The sequence below is a fragment of the Ovis aries genome, chromosome X (assembly GCF_016772045.2).
Source record: "Ovis aries strain OAR_USU_Benz2616 breed Rambouillet chromosome X, ARS-UI_Ramb_v3.0, whole genome shotgun sequence".
In the NCBI taxonomy this organism is placed as follows: domain Eukaryota; kingdom Metazoa; phylum Chordata; class Mammalia; order Artiodactyla; family Bovidae; genus Ovis; species Ovis aries.
The window spans coordinates 132927207-132949750 of record NC_056080.1 but is presented as its reverse complement, the minus strand read 5'-3'; the positions used below and the strand labels follow the sequence as shown (position 1 = coordinate 132949750).

General features: G+C 44.6%; 2 protein-coding genes across 6 annotated transcripts in view; both read right to left on the bottom strand.

Annotated features, from left to right (window-relative positions):
• The window catches only part of DRP2 (dystrophin related protein 2), a 33577-nt gene extending 24751 nt beyond the window's left edge, over positions 1–8826 (bottom strand). For 2 of the 4 annotated variants that reach the window (XM_060407955.1, XM_027963070.3), the window contains exons 1-4: positions 8710–8826; positions 3758–3921; positions 1863–2019; positions 331–451 (exon numbers count right to left, since the gene is read on the bottom strand). In XM_060407955.1, the coding sequence (XP_060263938.1) occupies positions 331–451; positions 1863–2019; positions 3758–3921; positions 8710–8826 (559 nt within the window). Of the gene's footprint in view, positions 1–330; positions 452–1862; positions 2020–3757; positions 3922–5397; positions 5507–8709 lie in introns of those variants that run through there. The other 2 variants (XM_060407956.1, XM_042241695.2) reach the window with 1 other exon arrangement.
• CENPI (centromere protein I) overlaps positions 8710–22544 on the bottom strand; it is a 110866-nt gene continuing 97031 nt past the window's right edge. Inside the window, exons 20-22 of one of the 2 annotated variants that reach the window (XM_060407957.1) lie at positions 22285–22352; positions 21459–21590; positions 8710–8889 (exon numbers count right to left, since the gene is read on the bottom strand). In XM_060407957.1, coding sequence (XP_060263940.1) covers positions 8877–8889; positions 21459–21590; positions 22285–22352 — 213 coding nt within the window. In that variant the 3' untranslated portion in view covers positions 8710–8876. The remainder of the gene's footprint in view (positions 8890–21458; positions 21591–22284; positions 22353–22544) is intronic. The other variant, XM_060407958.1, reaches the window with a different exon arrangement.

The following is a 22544-nucleotide window of genomic DNA, read 5'->3' as shown; positions in this document are numbered from 1 at the left end:
GGATGGAGGAGCCTGGTGGGCTGCAGTCCATGGGGTCGCTAAGAGTCGGACATGACTGAGCGACTTCACTTTCACTTTTCACTTTCATGCATTGGAGAAAGAAATGGCAGCCCACTCCAGTGTTCTTGCCTGGAGAATCCCAGGGACGGGGGAGCCTGGTGGGAGCCAGAGTCGGACATGACTGAAGCGACTTAGCAGCAGCAGCAGCAGCAGCAGCAGCAGGAATAAATTATCCTCCTAGGTAACAGCTGAGAAAATGAGTTTGGGATGGGCATAAAGGTGTTTAATGGTTCATAGCTGAAGAAGATGAAAGAGAGGAAGACCACCTACCTTTGCTCTCAGAATGAGGCTCCTCTAATTCATCAAATGGGTGCTGGGATAGGAAGGCCTGAGCTGACTCCAGCACGGAGTAAATATAGGGGCCTCGAGACTTGACATCTTCCATAAAGGCCTGTGAAGTTTAGCAACATGGTCAATGGGGAAGGAAAGTCTTTCAGTTGCTTTGAATTCCATCCTGCAATTGACAATCTTTCTTCTCCTCAGTGCAGTTTGATATCCTGTATCTTTGGGCTACTCAGACTAAAAGAGGAGCAGTCTTCTCTATAGGCAAAATAATAACTTTGATACTGGAAGGTCTATTTACTCCGAAATGGGTCTGTCTATGCCACAAGGTAGAGAGAAATATGGGGACTTGGGGCTAGGAATCTTGGTTCTCTGGAAGACTCAGAAAGTCCTCTGAAAGGGGCTTTAAGAAATCAAAACCAGGATGGGCTAGATTTATATGAAAAGTTTAATTAAATTTTTGTTGAAATATACGTGAGTACACAAATCAAAAGTGTACTTTTCATCACAGCTTGATGAATTTTCATATAGTGATTCCGTATCTGTAACCAGTGCTGAGATGAAGAAACAGAACTCCACCAGCATCCCAGAATGCCCTGTCATGACCTCTTTCAGTCACTCTCTCCTCCTCCCCTCCCCCAAGGTAGCAACTATCCTGACTTGTGCTGCCACTGATTAGTTTTGCCAACTTTTTAAACCTTATTATATACATGGAACCACACTGTATGTACCCTTTTTTGTATTTGACTCTTTTTTTCATTCAACATATTGTCTTTAAAATTCAGCCATACTGTGGCACACATTTATAGTTTATTTTCCTGCTGTATTGTATTCATCTTTTAAATTGTGCTATAATTGACCTATAACATTGTGTAAATTTAACAAGATGTACATATTTGATTTAGCACAATATACTGATTTGATACATTTGTTTAATATGATTGCCTCTGTCACATCACATCACATAGTGATCATTTCTTCCGGTGCATCTGTGTTCATTTTAAGAAACATTTGTTGTTATTTTCTGATTATAGAGGAAAGATATGTCACAGAAATCTTAGAAATTTCAGAAAAGGATGAAAAAAACAAAATTAAAAAGAACTAATTTCATCCCCTGGAGTTACCCATTGTGAAGATTTTGACAGAGTTCCTGCTTATGTGTGTATACACACATACACATCTGCACATCTATATAGATTTTTATACAATTGAGATCTACCTATAAACAGTTTTCTATCTTGTGTTTTTTTCAGTGAATATTATTTTATGTTCATTTCCCATGTCCTCGTTAAAAATCAGGGAATCATTTTAAGGGAGGCCAATATTGGATGTGATGTATAGAGGGGGGAGATTTGAGTTATTCTCTGGAGTGCCATCCACAAACCGGTAGGACTGCATACAGCTTCCAGTGATTTTAAGCACCTAAGCAGAGACTGAGCATCCGTCTGTCAGGGCATTGCAGAAGACATCCCTTCCCAACCGAGAGACTACACACCACAGCCTCTGTAACTCTAACCTACCGCGTGTGTCTCCTTCTCCTGTTGCACCAGGACCACATCCCCTTGTAGGGGCAGCTGAGCTGACAATTCCTCATCCTTTTGGCTGAGCCAGTCAATTATCTCTTGGAGAGGGAGCTGAAGCTTTCCACTGTGGTCTGAGAAGGCCTCTAGCCGGGCACTGCACACAATGGTAAGACCAGTGATTTTCAGTCCTCTTGTTAAGTGGCAAAACATTTTTCCCCAGCAGATATGTAAGTGGAATCTTACTATATAAACAGATGAAAGAGGTGCTGCTCTGGTTGAAGTGGGAGAAAGCCCGGAACCCAGCCTCTGACCCACCCACAGAGCCTCCCACCACAGAGCACGGTACCAAAACATTTGGTGGACTTCAGTTCATTCAGCTGTGCACCCAGAATCAGGCTGCGAAGGGCAGTGAAGTAAGCAAGGGCGTTAGTGGAGACAGCTGTCATGTTGCCCTCTTGTCCTGGAGGAACTCAAGTCATGCCAAACTGTTCATCCTCAGAGGCTTCTCAGAGGCTGCCTTCTGAGCAGGAGCAATGCAGTGGGTGGGAAGGGTGTGCCAGGTGGCTGAGTGTGGGCACGCGTGTGTGTGAGGTTGCACACAAATATAAGCAGCCCAGGGGTCCCAAAGGATGAGGGCAACATAGACTAGAAGCTTGACATACAGAAGGAGGAAAACATGTGCAGAACAGTCACCTCTGTCTGCCTTCCCCTCTCCCCACAAATGAGCAGTGAACTGAAGTCCAAGTGGTAGGAAGCCAGAGGCCAGTCCAGGCTGTGTGCAGCCATTGAACCCATTCCCCTTAGATGACTGGTAACTGGTTATTCCGTCCCTACCTCTTTGGCCAAGGCTTTTACATAAATTTTTGCTTCTACTAATTCTCAGAGCAACCTTGAGAGGTAGCCACTGGTGTTGACCAGAGAAGTTAAGTAATTTTCCCAAGGTCACACAGTAAAGTCACTGGATTTGAACTCAGGGTTGTCTGATTTCAGAGCCTGCATTCCTTCAACATCTGTACACTCCTCATCTCCACCAGAACCCATCAGAAGCCAGGAGTTTGGTCTTTGATGATAGAGAGTAGAGAGGAAAAGTGTGTGTTTGGGGTGAGGTAGTGGGAGGGGAGTTATGGAGAAGGGTAGAGGAAACAGGGACGACTGAGTTACGGATTTGCTCTTAGCTTAGGGAGGCATGGGTGGGGGATAAGCAGTGGATGGGAAGAGAGGGCTAACAACCACTATAATTATCCTGCAATTAAAATAAATATAAAATTTTAAAAGATGTGAAAAAGCAGATGAGAGCTACTAAGATAGAAGACAGTTATGAGAGGAAGGCGGGCAGGAATCAAATCCTCCATTTATACATCAGCGCTTTTAAGTGCAGAAAGCGTTTTCATATCTCATTTGAGTCCTCATAACAACACTGGGAAATAGAACAAGCATTATTCCTTTACTCATTTTGTTGTTGTTGTTAAAAAAATCCAAACAAGTGGAAGCCAACTTTCAGGGATTACTGAAACGAATTTTCCAAGGTGACACAGCCTACTGAGGCTCGGGATGGGAGGGGAGCTTGGGAGAGAATGGATCTATGTCTATGTGTGGCTGAGTCCCTTCGCTATTCACTTGAAACTACCACAGCATGGTTAATTGGCTATACCCCAATACAAAATGTTTTTGGTGTTAAAAAATAAAGAAAAATAAAGGAAAAAGACCGAGACTCAAATCCAAGTCTCCTGACTTCTGACCCAGGGTTCTTCCCCCAGCACCAGAGCATGAAAAGGAGGAAAAACAGAGGATGAAGCTGACAAGAAGGCTGAGAAGAGGGTGACGAGCAAGAGGAGCCCAACATCATCCCCACCAATGCTCCAAAGCCCCTGTTTCGAGGCTCCAGGCCTTACCGGAGATTGTGAGACTTCTTTTTGATTTCATTCCAACACAGATTCATGGCTGGTGGTTCCAGGGTTCTGGCGGCACCAACAGACCCGTTGAATAGCTTTGGACTTAGGCTGGGTACCCCAGCACCATCGTGAGGAGGCGCAGGGGTGGTGGCAGCAGCCCTAACCTGTACAGAAACACAGAGACCTCTACAATCCCCGGAGTGTGCCACACCCTGGTCTGTGCCAGGCCAAGCATGGGACAAGTGTGAACGGGGCGGGGAGAAGGGGCTGGCTCTAGGATGTGTTTGAGCGGTTGAGAGAAAAAAAGACTCTGTGGTTCTGGGGCAAGGTCCTCTCTTAGTGCTGCGCTGTGCTCAGTTATGTCCAGCTCTTTGTGACCCCATGGACTGTAGCCCACACACACGGGCTTAACACATGTGTTAAGCACTTTGAGTTGTGCTTTTAATGGGAAGATTGGTTTCCCAACTTGGCGAGTCTTGTGTGGGAAAGATGTATGGTTTGGGGGGAAGGAGAGACTAGAGGAAACTCAGCCACCAGCAGGGCCATTTTCCTTCCACAGAAGGGGAGCAGGTAGACAGGCATGCATGCAGGTGGGTTTCCCCAGGCTGAGATTTCCTCTCCACACTGCCCTGTCCTTCACTCCATTCTGCTCCTGCCTGAGCATGTCTTGAACTGCGAGGGAGACAGCTAACTCCTGAAGGGCTATTTGGCACACCGCCCATTCTTCCAAACCCCATAATACCCTACAGGGTGAGCAAGTGATGGGAGCCCCTTAGCTGTTGACTCTTGTCAGAGTTCTTTGGCGATCAGGACCCCAAATGCTGCCTTAGCCCTTTCTCAACCCATTGAAGATGAGCAGTGCTCTTTAGGACTCTCCTGACTGTGGTGGGAAATACGAGTGGTGAAGAGGGAGAAGGGGGCACCAAGGCCCCCTTGGAAGTATGACATCTACTACAGATGGCGCTCTCTCTCTCGCTCTCTCTCTCTCTCTCTCTCTCTCTCTCTCTCTCTCTCTCTGTCTCTCTCTGAATTTGTGGGACAGCCCTTCAGCTTTCTTTTCTAGAAGGCTGGGTAAACTCTGGAACACTGAACTATGAGCCTACGGCTTACCTTGAATGCCATGGTTGCCAGTGTTTGGGCAATTTGAACAGTTCTAACCTAACACAAGTACTTCCAGGATCTCATCTGGGCAGTAGTGCTGGCAGAATTTGTAATAGTAACAGTGATAATCATAGGAGTCAGCAGTTAAACATAACCAACCTGTACTAAGAGAGGGCTTCTTTAGTACTGGTGCTAAAGAATCCGCCTCCCAGTGCAGGGGACAAAGGAGATGCAGGTTCGATCCCTGGATTGGGAAGATCCCTTGAAGAAGGGTATGACAACCCACTCCAACATTCTTTCCCGGAGAATCCCCATGGTCAGAGGAGCCTGGCGGGCTGTAGTCCACGGGTCAAAAAGAGCTGGACATGACTGAGTGACTCAGCACACATGAATCTACAGCCTAAAGAATATTCAAGATTTTTAAAAAAAAAAACTCCCACAGCTCACAGCCATACACAGAAGGAGAAGTGGGAGAACAGCCAAGCTCCAGGGCATAGCTCTAGAGTCAGCTGCTCTGCATTCCCATGAGTGGACCCTACCTGTGCCGCCTGGGGACCCGCTTGCAGGATTGGGAAGCCCCATGATGCTCCTCCGAATGAACCCAGACCCAGCGCTTGGTGAGCCGCAGGCAGAGTCCAGACAGGCTCTGAGCAGGCTCCCTAAGGGAGGGCGAGCAGAGCTGAGCCAGGCCAGGAGGCGGGATCTGTCACCCTGTTTGTTTACTGACCCCCCAGGAATCCAGAGGGGGCGGCTATGTCAGGATTGGGGACGGTGAATCACGGCTTTGTCCCTGGGGAATTCCGGCTCGCTCCCAACTGGGCCCGCCACACCGGGGCCAGGAGGGCCCTCCCAGGCTGGCAAGGATGGTGAGAGTGGGATTGGGCATTCCATGGTGCTGAGGAGGGGTGCGCTGTGGGGAGCTTCTGTTGGTTTATGTTCCCTTTGCCTGGAAGACACAAAGCACTCACTCTGCCTGCAGTTCCCTCTCCCCTAAGCTGAGGTGGACGAAAAGATCAGATCACTTTGGTGACAAACCTTTGGTAAGCAGTTTCACCAAGGCCTGGCAGGACAATGAGCTTGAGGATCAGTCTTGTCCTTTAGCATGTAAGCGTCCTCAGAGACTGTGAGCGATGTATGCAAGGACAGAGCCGTGGGATGGTGGGCAAGACAAGACTGACCCAAGCCGGCAGTGAAAATGAGGGGGGATTCTGCCCTGCCTTTGGAAAAAGAGGACAGAGAGCCTTGTCCCCACTGACCTCCCTCTGCACTCTAAGGCCAGGGGGAAACACATGGTCTATGGGCATGCGCCCTGGACTTCCGCAGGGTGGGGGAGGGTGAGATGGAACCCAGGAGCTCGGTGCAGGGAGCCTCCTGTGCCCTGCCTCTGCTGTCTTGGGCTACTAGCCTGAGGGGCCCTTCTGGAGGTGGCCACTCCTTTTCCAGAAGACTTGCCTGGGGAAAGGTTAACATTCCCAAGCTGACCCCACCCCCCCACCCCCCGCCCCAGCACTGAGGGAAAACACTTCGTTTCGACCAAAAAGGGTTCTGTTCCCATCCTCATTTATCTCCCACAGAGTCTTCTGTGGGGCTTTCCACAGTTCCACATTGTTTCCATGCTGAGGCCCACCTACAGGAATAGTTAGAGCAGCTGCCTGAGCCTTTCTTGGGGCCCAGGGTGGGGCCATGTAGGGTGGATGGCAGAATGGCAGGGGACGGCAGGCAAAGAGCAGGGAGTGGCTCTAGCTCCGGGTTGCAGCTTGGTTTATGCTTGGTCTCGAGCCATCCTCACAGAGTTCCCTGGGCTGGGAATGCCCTAGAGTTAGAAAGGGCCTCTTATGATCCGGCCACAACGAAATTGTCATGTTCTGACGGAAGTACTCATGATGAACAGGGCTCCACCCATGTTAGCCTTTCAATCCCTCCAGCCTTCTTAGTTTCCCAAGTGTGAAAAGTGTGAAAGTGTTAATCAATGAGTTGTGTCCAACTCAATGAGTTGTGTCCAACTCTTTTGTGACCCCATGGATTGTAGTCCACCAGGCTCCTCTGTCCATGGAATTCTCCAGGCAAGAATACTGAAGTAGGTTGTCATTTTCTTCTCCAGGGGATCTTCCTGACCCAGGGATCAAACCCTGGCCTCCTGCATTGAGGGCAGATTCTTTACCATCTGAGCCACCAGGGAAGCCCTAGCTTCCTAAACGCCACCCCCCAGTTTGGTTCCCTTAATAGACTCCCTCACCCTGTTCTCCCCTCGGAGTTCCCCCTACGAATCACAGTCCCCTCTAGCAGAGCCAAGTTCTCAGGCAAATGATGACTAATCCTTGATTTCTTTCCCTATCAATAGCCGTCTACTTCTGTTTTTGTGACCAACATGTTTGGTCTGCCCACTCCCCATAGGACTTTCTCCTCATCTCTTGAAACTTTAAGACAAAGTCAGAGCTGTAGAGCAAGAAGAGAAGAAACTCGACAGTAACCGAAGAGAGGGCTTCATCTCACCATTCTCTGTCACAAAATTAAGCCCTCATGTCCCACTGCCTAGGTAGTGAAGCTTGCAGGGAGTGGGCAACAAGCAGGAAAAGCCTTCTGGAAGGACCCATGGTTTTCAATCCCTCGACCATCTGAAAGTCCCACTCTGGGGAAGGGGTAGATTTGCAGGGGGACTCTCAGCTGACACTGGCTTTGAAAATATTTTACAAGCAGTGACTTCTCTGTGGTTAGATGTGTCAAAACAGCTTGGAAGGCCTGGACCTTATGACTGTCTGGACCTTCATTGTCTCTCATTCTCTGCCCACATGGGCTCCCCAGTACCTACATTCTCCATCCCTGCCACCTTGGTATCTCTCTTCCTCCACTATATATATTCAGTGGCTGTTCACACCACCAATAGTGACTCAGCATCGTAGCCCATCTGCGAGATCCTAAGAAACATAGTACTTTCACACACTCCCATAGTCTCTGAACCCCAAAGCATTATGTGTACTAAGTTGCTTCAGTCATGTCTGACTTTTTGCCACCCCACGGACTGTAGCCCACCAGGCTCCTCTGTCGGTGGAATTCTCTAGGCAAGAATATTGGAGTGGGTAGCCATTTCCTTCTCCAGGGCATCTTCCCCACCCAGGGACTGAATCTGAGTCTCTTGCGTCTCCTGCACTGGCAGGTGGGTTTTCTACTACTGACCCACCTGGGAAGGTTAAGCTTTATAGGGCAAGCCAAAATATGCTTAGACATCTCCTTTTTCTAGTCAACTTTCCCTTGGACTTCCCTCATTGCCAGAAAAGTGGGTTGCCTTCTGGGATTACTGCCTCTCACACACCCTCTGCCCACCTGGCACCACAGGCTGGCACACTCAGCCCCACCACTCCAGTCATAGGGGAGGAGAGAGAGAGGACAGGCCAGTAGGAAGCTCAGGAGATCTTTAGTGGGGTTAACCCAGGAACTGTGAGTAGGACCAGGGACTTGAGAGGAAGAGCCAATGGAGGGAGAGGAAATATTCTGCAGGTAGAGAATATGAGGAAACCACAGAGAAGTCAAGGCAATGGAAGGTCCTGCCTTGTCCTAGGCTATGCCCTGAAGGAGCATGCTCTTCTGGGACCTCCTCTGGAAGCTTAAATGAAACCAGCCACCTTAACCATTGTGGGCTCTTTGGCTTTTCCAGATCAACACACTTCCTTTGCCCCATAAAAGGCCTCATGAATGGCAGGGATGGGCCAGAGGAGGCCTCATTGTGTGCAAGGGGTTTCATGTGTATGAAGACTACCCTTGAGCCTTAAGAAGCATGGATACCCACAAGAACACACACAGATCCTACGTCCACCCTCTCTCCACGGTTCTGTCTTTTGCCCTGAGCCTCTTACCTGAGGCTGGGGGCAGGTGCTTCGGAGGCTGCGGCTATGATGGAAGTTGTCAGCTGCCTGCCACTTATGACATCGTGGGAGGGTGTAAGGGCATCCCTGCATGACCATAGGTTGCATCAGAACCGAGGCTCATGGGGGTGGGTGGGGACAGGCAGTACATCAGCTGTTCAGCATAAGCACCTGGAAGAGTAACAAGGTCAGATTTAGAGTCGAAATATAAAAAAGGCTTGTAAATGCAGCGCTTACCCAGGAGTGCCTTGACCAGTTATGTCAATAAGTTTTCAGAGCTTACTGACCTATCCAACAGTTTTTCCCAGGCCATCAAGCACCATAAAAAAAAACTTGAGTTAATAATTGATCAAGGAAGTATCTATTGTTTCTCTATTGTGCTTTGCGCTAGAGACAAAAAGATGATATGGTGTCTGAGATCTCATTGCATGGGGATAAAGTGTGGGAGATGGGGGGGACAATTGTGTCAGCTGATTGTTGTTTAGTCATTAAGTTATATCTGGCTCTTTTGTGACCCCATGGACTGCAGAGTATCAGGATCCTCTGTCCATGGAATTCTCCAGGCAAGAATACTAGAGTGGTTTACCATTTCCTTCTTCAGGGGATCTTCCTGACCCAGGGGTTGAATCTGTATCTCCTGCATTGGCCAGAAAATTGTTTACCACTGAGCCACCAGGGAAGCCCATGTAAGCTGATAATGATAATAAAATACTTATGCAGCAGATGCTATAAATAAGGTTTCACCAGAAGGTTAGGGGAGCAAAGAATATGGAATAATTCACTCTATCTGAGCATATGCAGAGATTTCAGCCAGATTGCATTTGAGATGAGTCTTGAGGGGTGAGTAGATATTTGCCTATGCAGAGAAGGGGAGAAAGGAAGAAGTGCATTCCTAGGAGAGGGAGCCAGCTGTGCAAAGGTGGATGTCACCCAAAAAAGCACAGCATGCTCAGAGAACAGTAAGTTCAGTATGGCTGGAGTTTGGGAGATGAAAAGACATGGTGAGGAGTTCTCATACAGAGAGAACAGACATGGGGAAAATCAAGCCAAAAGTGTTACTGCGTTAATGGCAGAAGTATTTATGGGATGGAGTGAAGGGATGGATGAAGTGAGCCCTATCTGGTCATGTCAGGAAGGCTCCCTAGAGGAAATATTCTTGAGGTGAGTCATGAAAGAGAAATTGGATTGTCATTAGACAGAGAAGATAAAACAAAAAAGGAACATTCCAAAGAGCAGAAAATCAAATGTATGGCGCAGATCAGAGTACAGGTAGGTGTCTTGTTGGGGAGTACCAGATGAGGCTGTGGCCAGATTGGGTCATGGCTTGAATAATAAGCAGAGGATTCTAGGCTTTATCTTATAGACAATACGGAGGTACTGAAGATTTTCAGCAGGGGAGTGACACAACCAGATTTGCATTTTAGTAGGAGCCCTCTGTCTTCCTTGTGGAGTGAGTCTCCCAAAGGAAGAATCCATTTAGAAGCTGTCAAAACAGGCAGGCAGTTGCAGGGAGGAGGGAGCAGAGAACACGGCATTGAGATACATTGAAGAGGTAAAACACAGTGGATTCGGTGATCACTTGGATATGAAGAGTGAGAGAGGTGAAGAAGTTAAAGGCTTATAATTTGGGAGCTGGATGAATAATGTTGCCAACAGCAGGAGGAGAAAACAGAAGAAGCAAATTTGGTGTGGTAGGGGAGTGAGGTCAGTGTTCTATAATAAGCTATTCTTGAGATATGTTCAGCTTTTGAAGTCAACAGCTAAGACAAGAGTGAAAAAGTTAAATGTACCAAACCAGTTGACAGTTTGGTGAATGTACACGTCTGATTAGGATGGGTGGCTAAGACAATGCTTGCAGGTGAAATAAGTGGTATCTTTTAGTGCTGGACAAAGATGTGCAAACTTTGATCCAATAGCAAGAAGTGAACATCTCTCTTTTTTTAAACTTTTTAATTTTTATTGGAGTATAGCTGATTAACAATATTGTGATAGTTTCAGACGGACAGTAGAGGGACTCAGCCACACATAGACATATATCCATTCTCTCCCAAACTCCCCTCCCATCCAGGCTGCCACATAACTTGGAGCAGAGTTCCCTATGCTCCACAGTAGGTCCTTGTTGGTTATCCATTTTAAATATAGCAGTGTATACATGTCCAAACTCCCAAACTATCCCTTCCCCCATCCTTTGCCCTGGCAACTGTAAGTTTGTTCTTGAAGTCTGTGAATCTGTTTTTGTTTTGTAAATAAGTTCATTTGTATTATGTTCTTTTAGATCCTACATATAAGGGATGATTCCTGATACTGCTGATTAAATAGCCACCATTTTTAGTTTCTACTTCAGTGGTTCCCAACATAAGGGCCCCTTCTTAAAGATAAAAAAAAAATCTCACTTCACCCACTCACACCCACAAAGGAGCTGTACTTTTAGTACTTACAGAGTGAGAAAAACACTTATACATTTAAAGATCTGTGGACTCCTTGAACTAAGTTACCCTTCCCTCCTCCTCATGGGTCCATGATCCAAAAACTAACAGATCACACAAATGCAAGAACTTACGGTCTGAAGGATGTTTTATTGTGATCAAAGTCCCTAGAGATCACACAGCTACATAATTCCTCATCCCTGAAGAGATTACCCCAAAGAATGATTGAAAAACATGGCTCCTCTCTGATCCAACACCAATATAAAAGAATTCATCACTAAGACTTCCCTGGTGGTCCAGTGGTTAAGAATCCATCTGCCAGTGCAGGGGACACGGGTTTGATCCCTGATCCAGGAAGATTCTGTGTGCCACGGAGCAACGAAGCCTGTGTGCCACAACTACTGAGACTGTGCTCTAGAGCCCACAGGCCACAATTACTGAGCCCCTGTGCTGCAACTACTGAAGTCTGAGCGCCCGAGAGCCCATGTTCCACAAGAAGAGTAAGTTTGTGTGCTCACCCATATCTGACTCTTTGTGGCCCCATGGACTATAGCCCACCAGGCTCCTCTGCCCATGGAATTTTCCAGGCAAGAATACTGGAGTGAAGTGCCATTTCCTACTCCAGGGCATCTTCTAGACTCAGGGATTGAACTCGAGTTTCTAGCATCTCTTGCATTGGCAAGTGGATTCTTTACCACTAGCAACACCTGGGAAACCCACAAGAGGAGCTACCGCAATGAGAAGCCCAAGCACCTAAATTAGAGACTAGCCCCTGCTTGCCACAACAACTAGAGAAAGCCCACACTCAGCAATGAAGATCCAGTGCAGCCAAGAAACAATTAAATTAAAAAAATTAATCACTCAGATAAAAAATGAAGTATTGCTATGGACATATTAAGTATGAAGGCTACAAAAGTTTTGCTTTCAGACTTCTTTTTACATTAACATTTAAAATTTTTGCTGATTATATAAGCAATACCTGTTCTTTACAGAAAAATGGAAAATACAGAAAATCATAACTGAAAATAAAAATGACCTATACTACTACTATCCAGAGGTAGCCAGCCATTACTAACAGGTATGAATCCTTACAGTAGTTTTTCTGTGAAAAATATATACTTGCACTTTGGAAATAAAATTGTCATCATATTATTTATATAGTTATAATTTATATCATGCTTTTTAAATTTGCCATTTATATCAGGATCAGTTTAAAATTTCATTAACTATTCCTCTAACATATGACTTTTAATGGTTGCAAAGGTTATAGAGTTCTGTGGTTGAGGCCATGGGCTTTGGCGTCAGATAGACCTAGGGTCAAACTCACTCTATTCAACCTATTAGCAGTGTGGCCTGGGAGCAATTAACCTCTCTGAGCTTCAGGGCCCTCATCTGTAAAATGGGGATGACTGCCCTTGTAGTCTTGTTCTAATGATTAAAAATTATTAATGTATTTAAATAACTTAGCACAGTGTCTGGCAATAGTACACTATTCAATAAATGTTAGCTTTAATCATTTTTGTATAATATTCCATAGAATGGATAAAGCATAATTTATTTTAACAGTAAAACATGTCACACTGCAGTTTGTAGCCTTGTGCATATTTATGATTCTTAAGATAACTTTGTAGAAGGGAGAGTTTGGGAGAGTTTCTGGATTAAAGGGCATGAACCAATTTCAGACTTGTATTAATAATGAAAGTGAAAGTCTCTCAGTTGTGTCCGATTCTTTGTGACCCATGGACTGTGCAGTCCATGGAATTCTGCAGGCCTGAATACTGGAGTGGGTAGTCGTTCCCTTTTCCAGGGGATCTTTCCAACCCAGGGATCAAACCCAGGTCTCCCTCATTGCAGGCAGATTCTTTACCAACTGAGCTATCAGGGAAGCCCTGTATTAATAATGCATCCTTCTAAATTGCCCTAACAAAAATTAGATATCTTTATACCACCCTCAACAACCTATGAGAGAGCCTGTTTCCCAGCACACTTGCCAACAGTGAGTATTCTTTTTTTTTTACATATCTTTGCCAGTTTTGTAAGTGAAGATGGCATCTTGAGAATTACTTTGTATTTCCTTAGTTACTTGAAATGCTTAAATTTTTCCTTACATTTTTAGTGGCCAGTTGTATTTCTTTTTTCATAAACTCTTTTTCTCTTTTGAGGTTCACCTCTCTACAGATTAAATTCCTTCCTTCATATTCTCCCCTACTGACCTGATATAAGTTTGATGCTTCACAAAGTAACAAATCCAGGTATCAGGGAATTCAGGTTTTCTAATCCCAATGCCGGCAAAAAAGGAATAAACTCTTTCTCGTCCTGGCATGACTATTCTCTGCTCTTTTCAGATGGTGCCGTTGACTGTGACTTCAAGTCATTTCACCCCCTAGACCTTGATTTGCTAAAATGTTAATGGTTAACAGTTGCCACACATCACTTAAGGGAGAAATGATTCATACCTTCTGCAGGACACAGACATCAAGTTATGAGAGGTCACAGAGCAGGAACTGTTCCTTTCAAATTGAAGGGATTTAGGATGTATTTATGGAAGAGATGTTTTTGAGCTAAGGTGAGAGAGGAAGATTTGGATGTATAAAGTAGTATGGAGGATGCTTTTGGGGTAGAATTCATTCATCTGTGCTCTCCCCTAGGGATCCTGCTAGATACCCAACTGCGACTTTTTCCCACTAGGAATACTCTTTTCCTAATTCTCAAAACCACACACAGGCCCTTCCAGGAGGATTCAGCATGAGACATTGTTTAACTTGGGCAGAGATGAAAGCTTTAAAAACATGTGGGGGAATATCAGGATTTCAGCATGAAAGCAAGATTGTTGGCTAGTGGAGGACATGATTCATGCCCATTATTAATTTCTACTCCACACATTTTAAAACACAGAGCCAGACACAGAGCAGGTACTCAGTGAATGTCTCCTGACTTGATTTTTTAAAAGGGAAGTTTAGTTGGTTTACAATATTACATTAGTTTCAGGAATGCTGCTGCTACTGCTGAGTCGCTTCAGTCGTGTCCGACTCTGTGCGACCCTATAGACGGCAGCCCACCAGGCTCCGCTGTCCCTGGGATTCTCCAGGCAAGAACACTGGAGTGGGTTGCCATTGCCTTCTCCAAGTTTCAGGTATACAACATAGCAATTAAGTATTTTTATCAATTATCCTCCATTTAAAGTTATTATCAACTAATGGCTATGTTCTTTGTGCTGTACAATATATCCTTGTTGATTATTTTATGCATATGTGCTTCCCTGGTGGCTCAGAGGTTAAAGCGTCTGCCTCCAATGAGGGAGACCTGGGTTCGATCCCTGGGTAGGGAAGATCCCCTGGAGAAGGAAATGGCAACCCACTCCAGTACTCTTGCCTGGAGAATCCCAGGGATGGAGGAACCTGATAGGCTACAGTCCACAGGGTCGCAAAGAGTCAGACACGACTGAGCGACTTCACCTTCATGCATAGACAAGTACCATGTGAAATCTAAAAAATAAACAAGTATATATAACAAAACTAAAACAGATTCCCCAGATTCACAGATATAGAAAATGCTAGTGGTTACCAGTGGCGAAAGGGAATCAGGAAGAGACACAAATTGACTTGATGTATTGACTTGAACTCCAGTTAAGTGACTATACAGTCCCTCAACTTTGTAGGTACAAATTCCAGGGAACATGAAGAGAAAGGCTTTGGATATACACATTTCTTGTGTTTGTGTGAAATGATGTATACAGAACGTTAGCATTTGAAGCAGGGCTTGAAATGAAAAAAAAAAAAAAAACAAACAACAACAAACTGCAAATGACCTAAATGTCCATTACTTGGGGATTTGTAAAATAAATAATGGTGTATGCATACAATAGAATTCTATATAGCTATTAAAACCAGAATTAAGAACTCTTTATGCTCCAATATAGAATAATCTCTTGAGGTAAAGTTTTAAGTAAAAAGAAAATAAGAAAAATGTTAGTTTAATCTGTTTTAAAACAAAACATGTGCTTATATATACAATAAAATACCTTTGGAAATATACAAAAGAACCTGTTAACGTCGATTGCCTTTGGAGAAGGGAACCAAGTGGCTACTAAACAGAGATGGGAGAATTCCTTCCACTCTTTTGAGATTTTTTTCCCCTTATTTTCTCTCTTTTTAAAACTGAGAAATATAACTTACAAAAAGTACATAAAATATATGTGTAAAATGTATTGAATTATTACAAAGCAAATCCCCATGTAATCACTGCTTGGGTTGAGAAATAGAATAATTATTTACATCCACAAAAGCCCTGTGTCACTGGGACTTCCCTGGTGGCGCTCTGGATAGGAGTCTGCCTGCCAATGTAGGGAACACAGGTTCAGTCCCTGGTCTGGGAAGATTTCACATGCCGCAGAGCAACTAAGCCTGCATGCCGCAACTACGGAGCTCGACTGCTGCAACTCCCAAAGCCTGCACGCCTAGAGCCTCTGCTCTGCAACAAGAGAAGCACTGCAGAAAGAAGCCTGTGCACCACAACCAGAGAGTGGCCCCCACTCACTGCAACTAGAGAAAGTCTGTGCAAAAGCAACAAGGACCCCACGCAGCCAAAAATAGAAAGAAAGAAAGAAAATTAAAAATCCCTGTGTCACCACCAATAGGAGATATAGTTTTCACTGAATATCCTTTTGTATCTTTGGAATTTTGAAGTGTGTGAATACATTAGCTATTTAACAGCTACTTTCTCCCTTCTTTCCCACTCCTCACCAAAGTGCCATAGACATCGTCAACTGTTTTATGGAAAGGTTGATATAGCAGCTTTTCCATAGCCAAAAAGCAGTAACAGTTAAAATTTACTTTATTCTATATTTTTCATATATTAACTAATCAGTCTACATACAGGAAGTCATGGAATCCTCAGGACAATCTTATGAAGTAGTTACTACTGCTGTCTATATTGTGCAGATAAGAACATGGAGGCACACAGCAATAAGTAACTTGTTCAAAGTGATATTGTGACTATGAGGTAGGGAACTGGGATTTATATCCAGGCCAGTGTGTCCCAGAATACAAGTTCTTTACTGCTACACTCTTCTGCCTTTGTAAATTCTAGAACTCGGGCTCTGAGGCACTGTGGTGACCGACACTTGGCAAGTAGAGAAAATTCGTGGCTCTGGGCCACTAGCTGGGAGCCCAAGGGCTGACTCAGACATGCCACTACCCAGGCAAAGACACAAGCAATTAAGAATGGACAGGATGCAGTGGGTCTGGGGTATCACCCAGCTGGCAAATCTCACAGACCATTTAAATGACCTTCCTAGGGCATCTGGGAAGTAAAATGCTGGTCAACTCTCCCAGTCTGACCTCAGAGCTTCCCCAGTGCCTAAGAGCTAGGTAAATATTTTTTGAATGAATGAATAAACTCTTTCTACCTATAAACTGGGAAAGTTTAGGAACCTATCCTACAGAAATATGTGCAGAAGTGGATGAGGGTATCTGCTGCAGTTTTGGTTGCAATAGCAAGACTGCAATCAACTCGGATGTCCATCAACAAGGGACTAGTTCAGTGGACTGTGTTGGAGAGGTGGCACAGCCTGACAGTGAAGGGTGTGGGCTCTGAGCCAGCACACTCGAGTTTCCATCCTGGCTTCTCGACCTATCAGTGCAGGTTTGGACAAGATCCCTGACTTCATATTTCAGTCCCTGCATCTGTGAAACAAGAATAACAAAAAGATGTACTTCATAGCCTTGTTGTAAGGACTTAATTCATAGTTACCGTCTAGCAAGCACTCAAATCTTTTCTCTTATTGCAGTCACTCATGCCATGAAGTGACAGGGGCTTCGCTGATAGCTCAGGCAGTAAAGAATCTGCCTGCAGTGCAGGAGACCTGGGTTTGATTTCTGGGCCAGGAAGATCCCCTGAAGGAGGGCATGGCAACCCACTCCAGTATTCTTACCTAGAAAATCCCATGGACAGAGGAGCTTGGTAGGCTACAGTCCATGGGGTCAAAAGAGTCAAATACAACTTAGTGACTAAACCACCATGCCATGAAATATTACATAGCTGTTAAAAAAGAAGGAGGTAGGTCTGTACCCACTGATTTGAACAGATGCCAAAGATATGTGTTTTAGGTTTTAACACAGTTTCAGAGTGAATGTGTCTGGTATAACTTTAATTTTATTAAAAAAAAAACTAAAACTAAAACACGAAAAATCTCTTCTTTCTGTGTATGCACAGAAAGAAAGCCTACAAGGATACACAAATTGTTTAGTGACATTTCTTCTGGAGAGTTGTATTAAGGGGACTCTCATGTTGAGTTTATACACTTTGTGTGTTTGTGTGTGTAAAGTTTTTTATAACAAGGCTTTATTGTTCTTGGATGAAAACAAATAGGGAGGCTCAGGAAAGAACAAGACAGTGAAAAGAAGACCCGTTTTTGTGAGTACAGATTCCTCTCTCCAACCCAAGGTAACACTGCACGATGGCCCTCCTCTCACAGCACTGCCTTTCTATGCGACAGCATGGCACTAGGATATGAGACACATTTCATCTGCACCAAACCTTATTATGTGTTCCTAAAATACTTCCTGCAATGCAGCCAAAACCCAAGTTTCTGCTTCAGATGCTCTCACCTAATGAATAAATCATGGGCCACAGATTGTCAAGCTGGTAGAGACCTTAGAGATTATCCAGGCCAACCCCCTCATTTACAAATGGAAACAATGAAATGTGTTTCTGAGAAGGTAGCTGTCAGAGAAGGTAGCTGTCAAGCAATTTCGAGAAAGAAAATTTCTTTTCCATTGGAAAAAAAGTCAGAGATGCATCCTTATGAGGACAATTTTACTATAAAAACCAATTAATAAACAAACTTATGGTTACCAACAGGGAAAGGGGGAAGGGATAAGTTAGGAACTTGGGATTAACATATACACACCTATATATAAAATAGGTGGCCAACAAGGACCTACTTATAGCACAAGGAACTATACTCAGTATCCTATAATAAGCTATAATGGAAAAGAATATGAATACATATGTATATGCGGGTATATAACTAAATCACTATGCTATACACCTGAAACTAAAACAAGATTGCCAATCAACTATACTCCAATTAAAAAAAGAAGAAAGAAAACCAAATGAAATAAAAGATATAGGAATTGGAAAGGAAAAAAGAAACAATTAACGCAATGTATCTGAAACCTTTACACACTGCTGATGGGAGTATAAATTATTAACCATTTTGGAGAACAAACTGACAGTATCTCCCAAAAGTAACGATTCTCATATCCTGTGACAGGACAATTGCCTTCTAAATATATACCCAATAGCAATAGTCACATAAGAATATATCCTCAGAAAAAAAAAAGAATATCTCCTCAGAAATGATCATAGTAGCCCTAATTGTGAGCCCCAAACTGGAAACAGCCTAAATGTCTATCAACTGCAGAATGGATAAATAAATCATATTTCTTAAATGGAATGCTATGTAATAGTGAAAAGTGAATGAACCAGAGCCACATGTCACAATGTGGATGAATTTCACAAATATAACATTGAATAGAAAAAAAAAACAAATTGAAGAAGGATACATACCATTGATATACATTTTTAAAACATAAAGCAGTGGCATATGGTGCTTAAAGACATATACATATGCAGTACAAATACAAATAAATGCATGAGAGGAACTTTGATCACAGAGGACAGACAGGGGATTTCAAGTCTATTGGTGATGTTTTTTTCTTAAGCTGCTGCTGCTAAGTCGCTTCAGTCGTGTCCGACTCTGTGCAACCCCATAGACAGCAGCCCACCAGACTCCCCCATCCCTGGGATTCTCCAGGCAAGAACACTGGAGAGGGTTGCCATTTCCTTCTCCAATGCATGAAAGTAAAAAGTGAAAGGGAAGTTACTCAGTTGTGTCCAACTCTTCGAGACCCCATGGACTGCAGCCTACCAGGCTCCTCCATCCATGGGATTTTCCAGGCAAGAGTACTGGAGTGGGGTGTCATCGCCTTCTCCCTTTTCTTAAGCTAGGTGGTGAATATCCTGATTTTTGTTATTCTTTACATCTCTTTGAATGCCCCCAAATTTTCTAGCACATTGTTTTTAAAAAATGCAACAAATCACATGCTGAAAGGGAAATTCAGAATTTTCAGATACAACAAAATAACGAAAGAAATCTGTAAGGTACAAATGTCTCACTAAAAATGACAGGATCATTCCTTCAACCTGCTTCTTTTCCCGGGACTATTTTCACAGAACGGAAACTGCTGCCTGTGTGCTCAGTTGCTCAGTCGTGTCCGACTCTTTGTGACCCCATAGACTGTAGCCTGCCAGGCTCCTCTGTCCGTGGGATTTCCCAGGCAAGAATCCTGGAGTGGGTTGCCATGCCCTTCTTCAGGGGATCTTTCTGACCCAAGGATTGAACATGAGTCTCCTGCATTGCAGATGGATGCTTTACCACTGAGCCACCAGGGAAACCCAGGGAGCCTGCTAAAGGACAGAAATTGGGCATAAAGGACTGAGAATCAGGATATATGGGTTCCACTCTCTCAGATACTCAAAAAGAACAATTTCATTAAACCTCTCAAATTTTCACCCTTCAAAATGTGGTGCTGGATTAGATTATTTTTACAAGTTTTTTTCTATATGTCAGTTTATTCCAGGGTTTGTTTTTTTTTTTTGAGCAGCAATTCCTAACACTGTGTGTGCAAGATACAAAAATTTTTCCATGGAGAAAAGAGGTCCCTGATCAAATCCATGTGGATTTCACTGGGTTGAACAGAATTAAACAGATTTCTGTACAGCAGTACTTCTCAGAGCCTTTAATACACTTACATACATGATGACTCTCCAAAAGGAGAATTCAGTTATGAAGCATTTTCAAAAAAAGAAAAAGACTGGACCATCGAATACACCCCACCCCCCACCACAACTCCTTATGTTAAAACAGAATCTATTAACATTCTCTGCAAACAGTGTTCTGTGGAACATCGGTGGTTTGGTAAATGTCATCCTAGAAAGATTTATCTCACTTGCTCTTTCAGTCGCTGATGTGTGTGTAGAAGAATCTTTCCTAAGACAGGAATGTAGTTTCCTACTTTAACTTCCAGAATGGGTTTCCTGTGAATGTCCCTGACCAGTATAGAACGCTGTCTTCTCAGGCTTCATTAGTGAGAGCCTATCCTCTCTGACTGTTCATGGGGCTCTCAAGGCAAGAATGCTGAAGTGGTTTGCCATTCCATTCTTCCTTTGCAGGAGAAGAAGGGGATGGCAGATGATGAGATGGTTGAATGGCATCACCCACTCAATGGACATGAGTTTGAGCAAACTCTGGAACATAGTGAAGGACGGGGAAGCCTGGTGTGCTGCAGTCCATGGGGTCGCAGAGAATTAGACATGACTGAGCGACTGAACAACAAATCCTCTCTGACACTGTGGCAGATTTCACATCAGAAACTTTTGTACGTCTGTGGTTAGAAGTGCTTCCTGAATGGCCCCTCTGTGCCTGGCTCTTGGACCTTTGCTAACTTCGCTGCTTCGAGCCGTGCTCCCACTTGGGTGATGGTAGAGCTGAAGTGTGCTCAGACCCAGAGTTCAGGCTGAATGCCTGGGGGACAAGTCTCGTGGGAAGAGGAGCCCTGTCCAAGTGCCCTCATTGTACGGCACTGGTTTACAGGAGGCAGAACTGCAGAGTCGAGGCCAGCCCACCCAGGAAAAGAGGGGCTCTTTTCTTCTTTCAGGGATAGGACACTTATCACTTCCACTGGCAGCACTGCCTTTTGGGGGGAGGGTTCCTTGGATGGTCCCAGGGTTTTCTGGAACCATCTCCTCATCCTAAGCCCAGAGAGGAAATTTCCTGAGGTTTGTGGCCCCCACTGGGCCTTTTAAAAGGTGTCAATGTATGGCAAAACCAATACAGTATTGTAAAGTAAAAGTAAAAATAAAAATTAAAAAATAAATAAATAAAATAAAATAGAAATTGGATGGAAATATATAAAAAAATAGAAAAATAAAATAAAAGGTGATTTACCTGAGGGCCTTTAATCTAGAAACAAGGATTCAATTTGGAAAAGTCAGGTGCTAAGGTGGACGAGACAGAGAGGTATTTTTTAAAAGGCTTTTTTTCTTTTGAACAATCAAAAAGAAAACATAAGAGAAAAGTATGTTCGTTTCCAAGCTGTGGGAGCTACCCTTCCTCTCTCTCTACCTCGCTCCACCCCAGCCTGACCCAGCCCCGGCTACCGCCTGGGACCCAGTCCCTCTGAGGCCTGGCTCTTCCTACCAAAAAAGAGCAAGGTAAGTCTTAACCCACACAGTCTCAGGGCCACTTACCAGGCTGGGGCACAGGGCCTGAAGCCGGGGAAGGCTAAGGAGAACAGAAGGAACGGGGTGTTCGATTCCAGGAGAGGTGAGCCTGGTTTCAAAGCTCTCCAAGATCCACTCTCAAGAGTGGAGCGGTGCCTCCTGGTTACAAGGGGGTAGAAAGGACATCAAGGGGAGCAGCCAGGAGGAAAACTGCAAGAGGGGAAGCTGGACTGAGCCAGGAAGTAAATGCAGAGATTAGGATGTGCCTTCAACCCCAGCCTCCTAGGTCAGAGCCCAGTTTGCTCCAAGGAAGCGCTCCTGTGTCCTGTCTGCCGGCCAGACAATCATTTGTTCAGGGGACCTACTCTGAGGTCCCATGTCTCCTCTGTCCTCCCTTTTCAGCCAATGCTTTCTACACCCCTTCCTTTCCCTCCCACCAGGAGATGCATCCATGGACAAAAAGCCTGCCATTGAGAACAGACACAAATAAATAAACAAATGAGTTAATAAATAAATACCCCTCTCCTCTCAAAGCAGCAAACTGTGGACCTTCCTCTTATTCATTTTTAGACCCTACTTGCTCAAATTGGCTGGAGTTTCTATTCCTGGGCATTTTTTTTCTTTCTATGAATCCAAGCGGTAGCTACTTCATTGTGGGCATTTTTTAATGTAAGTCTTCCCCCAAAGGCACAAGCAGATGGCTGGCAGGCAGGTGCATACACACACACACACACACACACACACACACACAGACACACACACACAGAGTACCTCTGGAGCCTACCCTCCTTCAGTCATTCCCCCAGTGGGCTGAAAAAGGGCGAGGCTCAGAAATCATTTCTCTGTGGCCTACCTTCTGATTCCGGCAGGTCTGAGGATCAGGCGGCAACTGGGAGCTGGGTGGCTGGAGCTGGGCTGCTTCTGTGAATCAGCAAAGAAGTCCCTGAGACAGGAATGCCGACAGCTGCTGTATGCACACTCTCCCTCCGTCTCTCCCACCTCCCTGTCCTCCTTCTGCCCCTCCTCCCCTCTTTCGGAGCTGCTCTGTGTTGCTATGCAATCATATCATTGGCACTAATAGCATCTATCCGACCTCAGGCAAAGATACCCTTG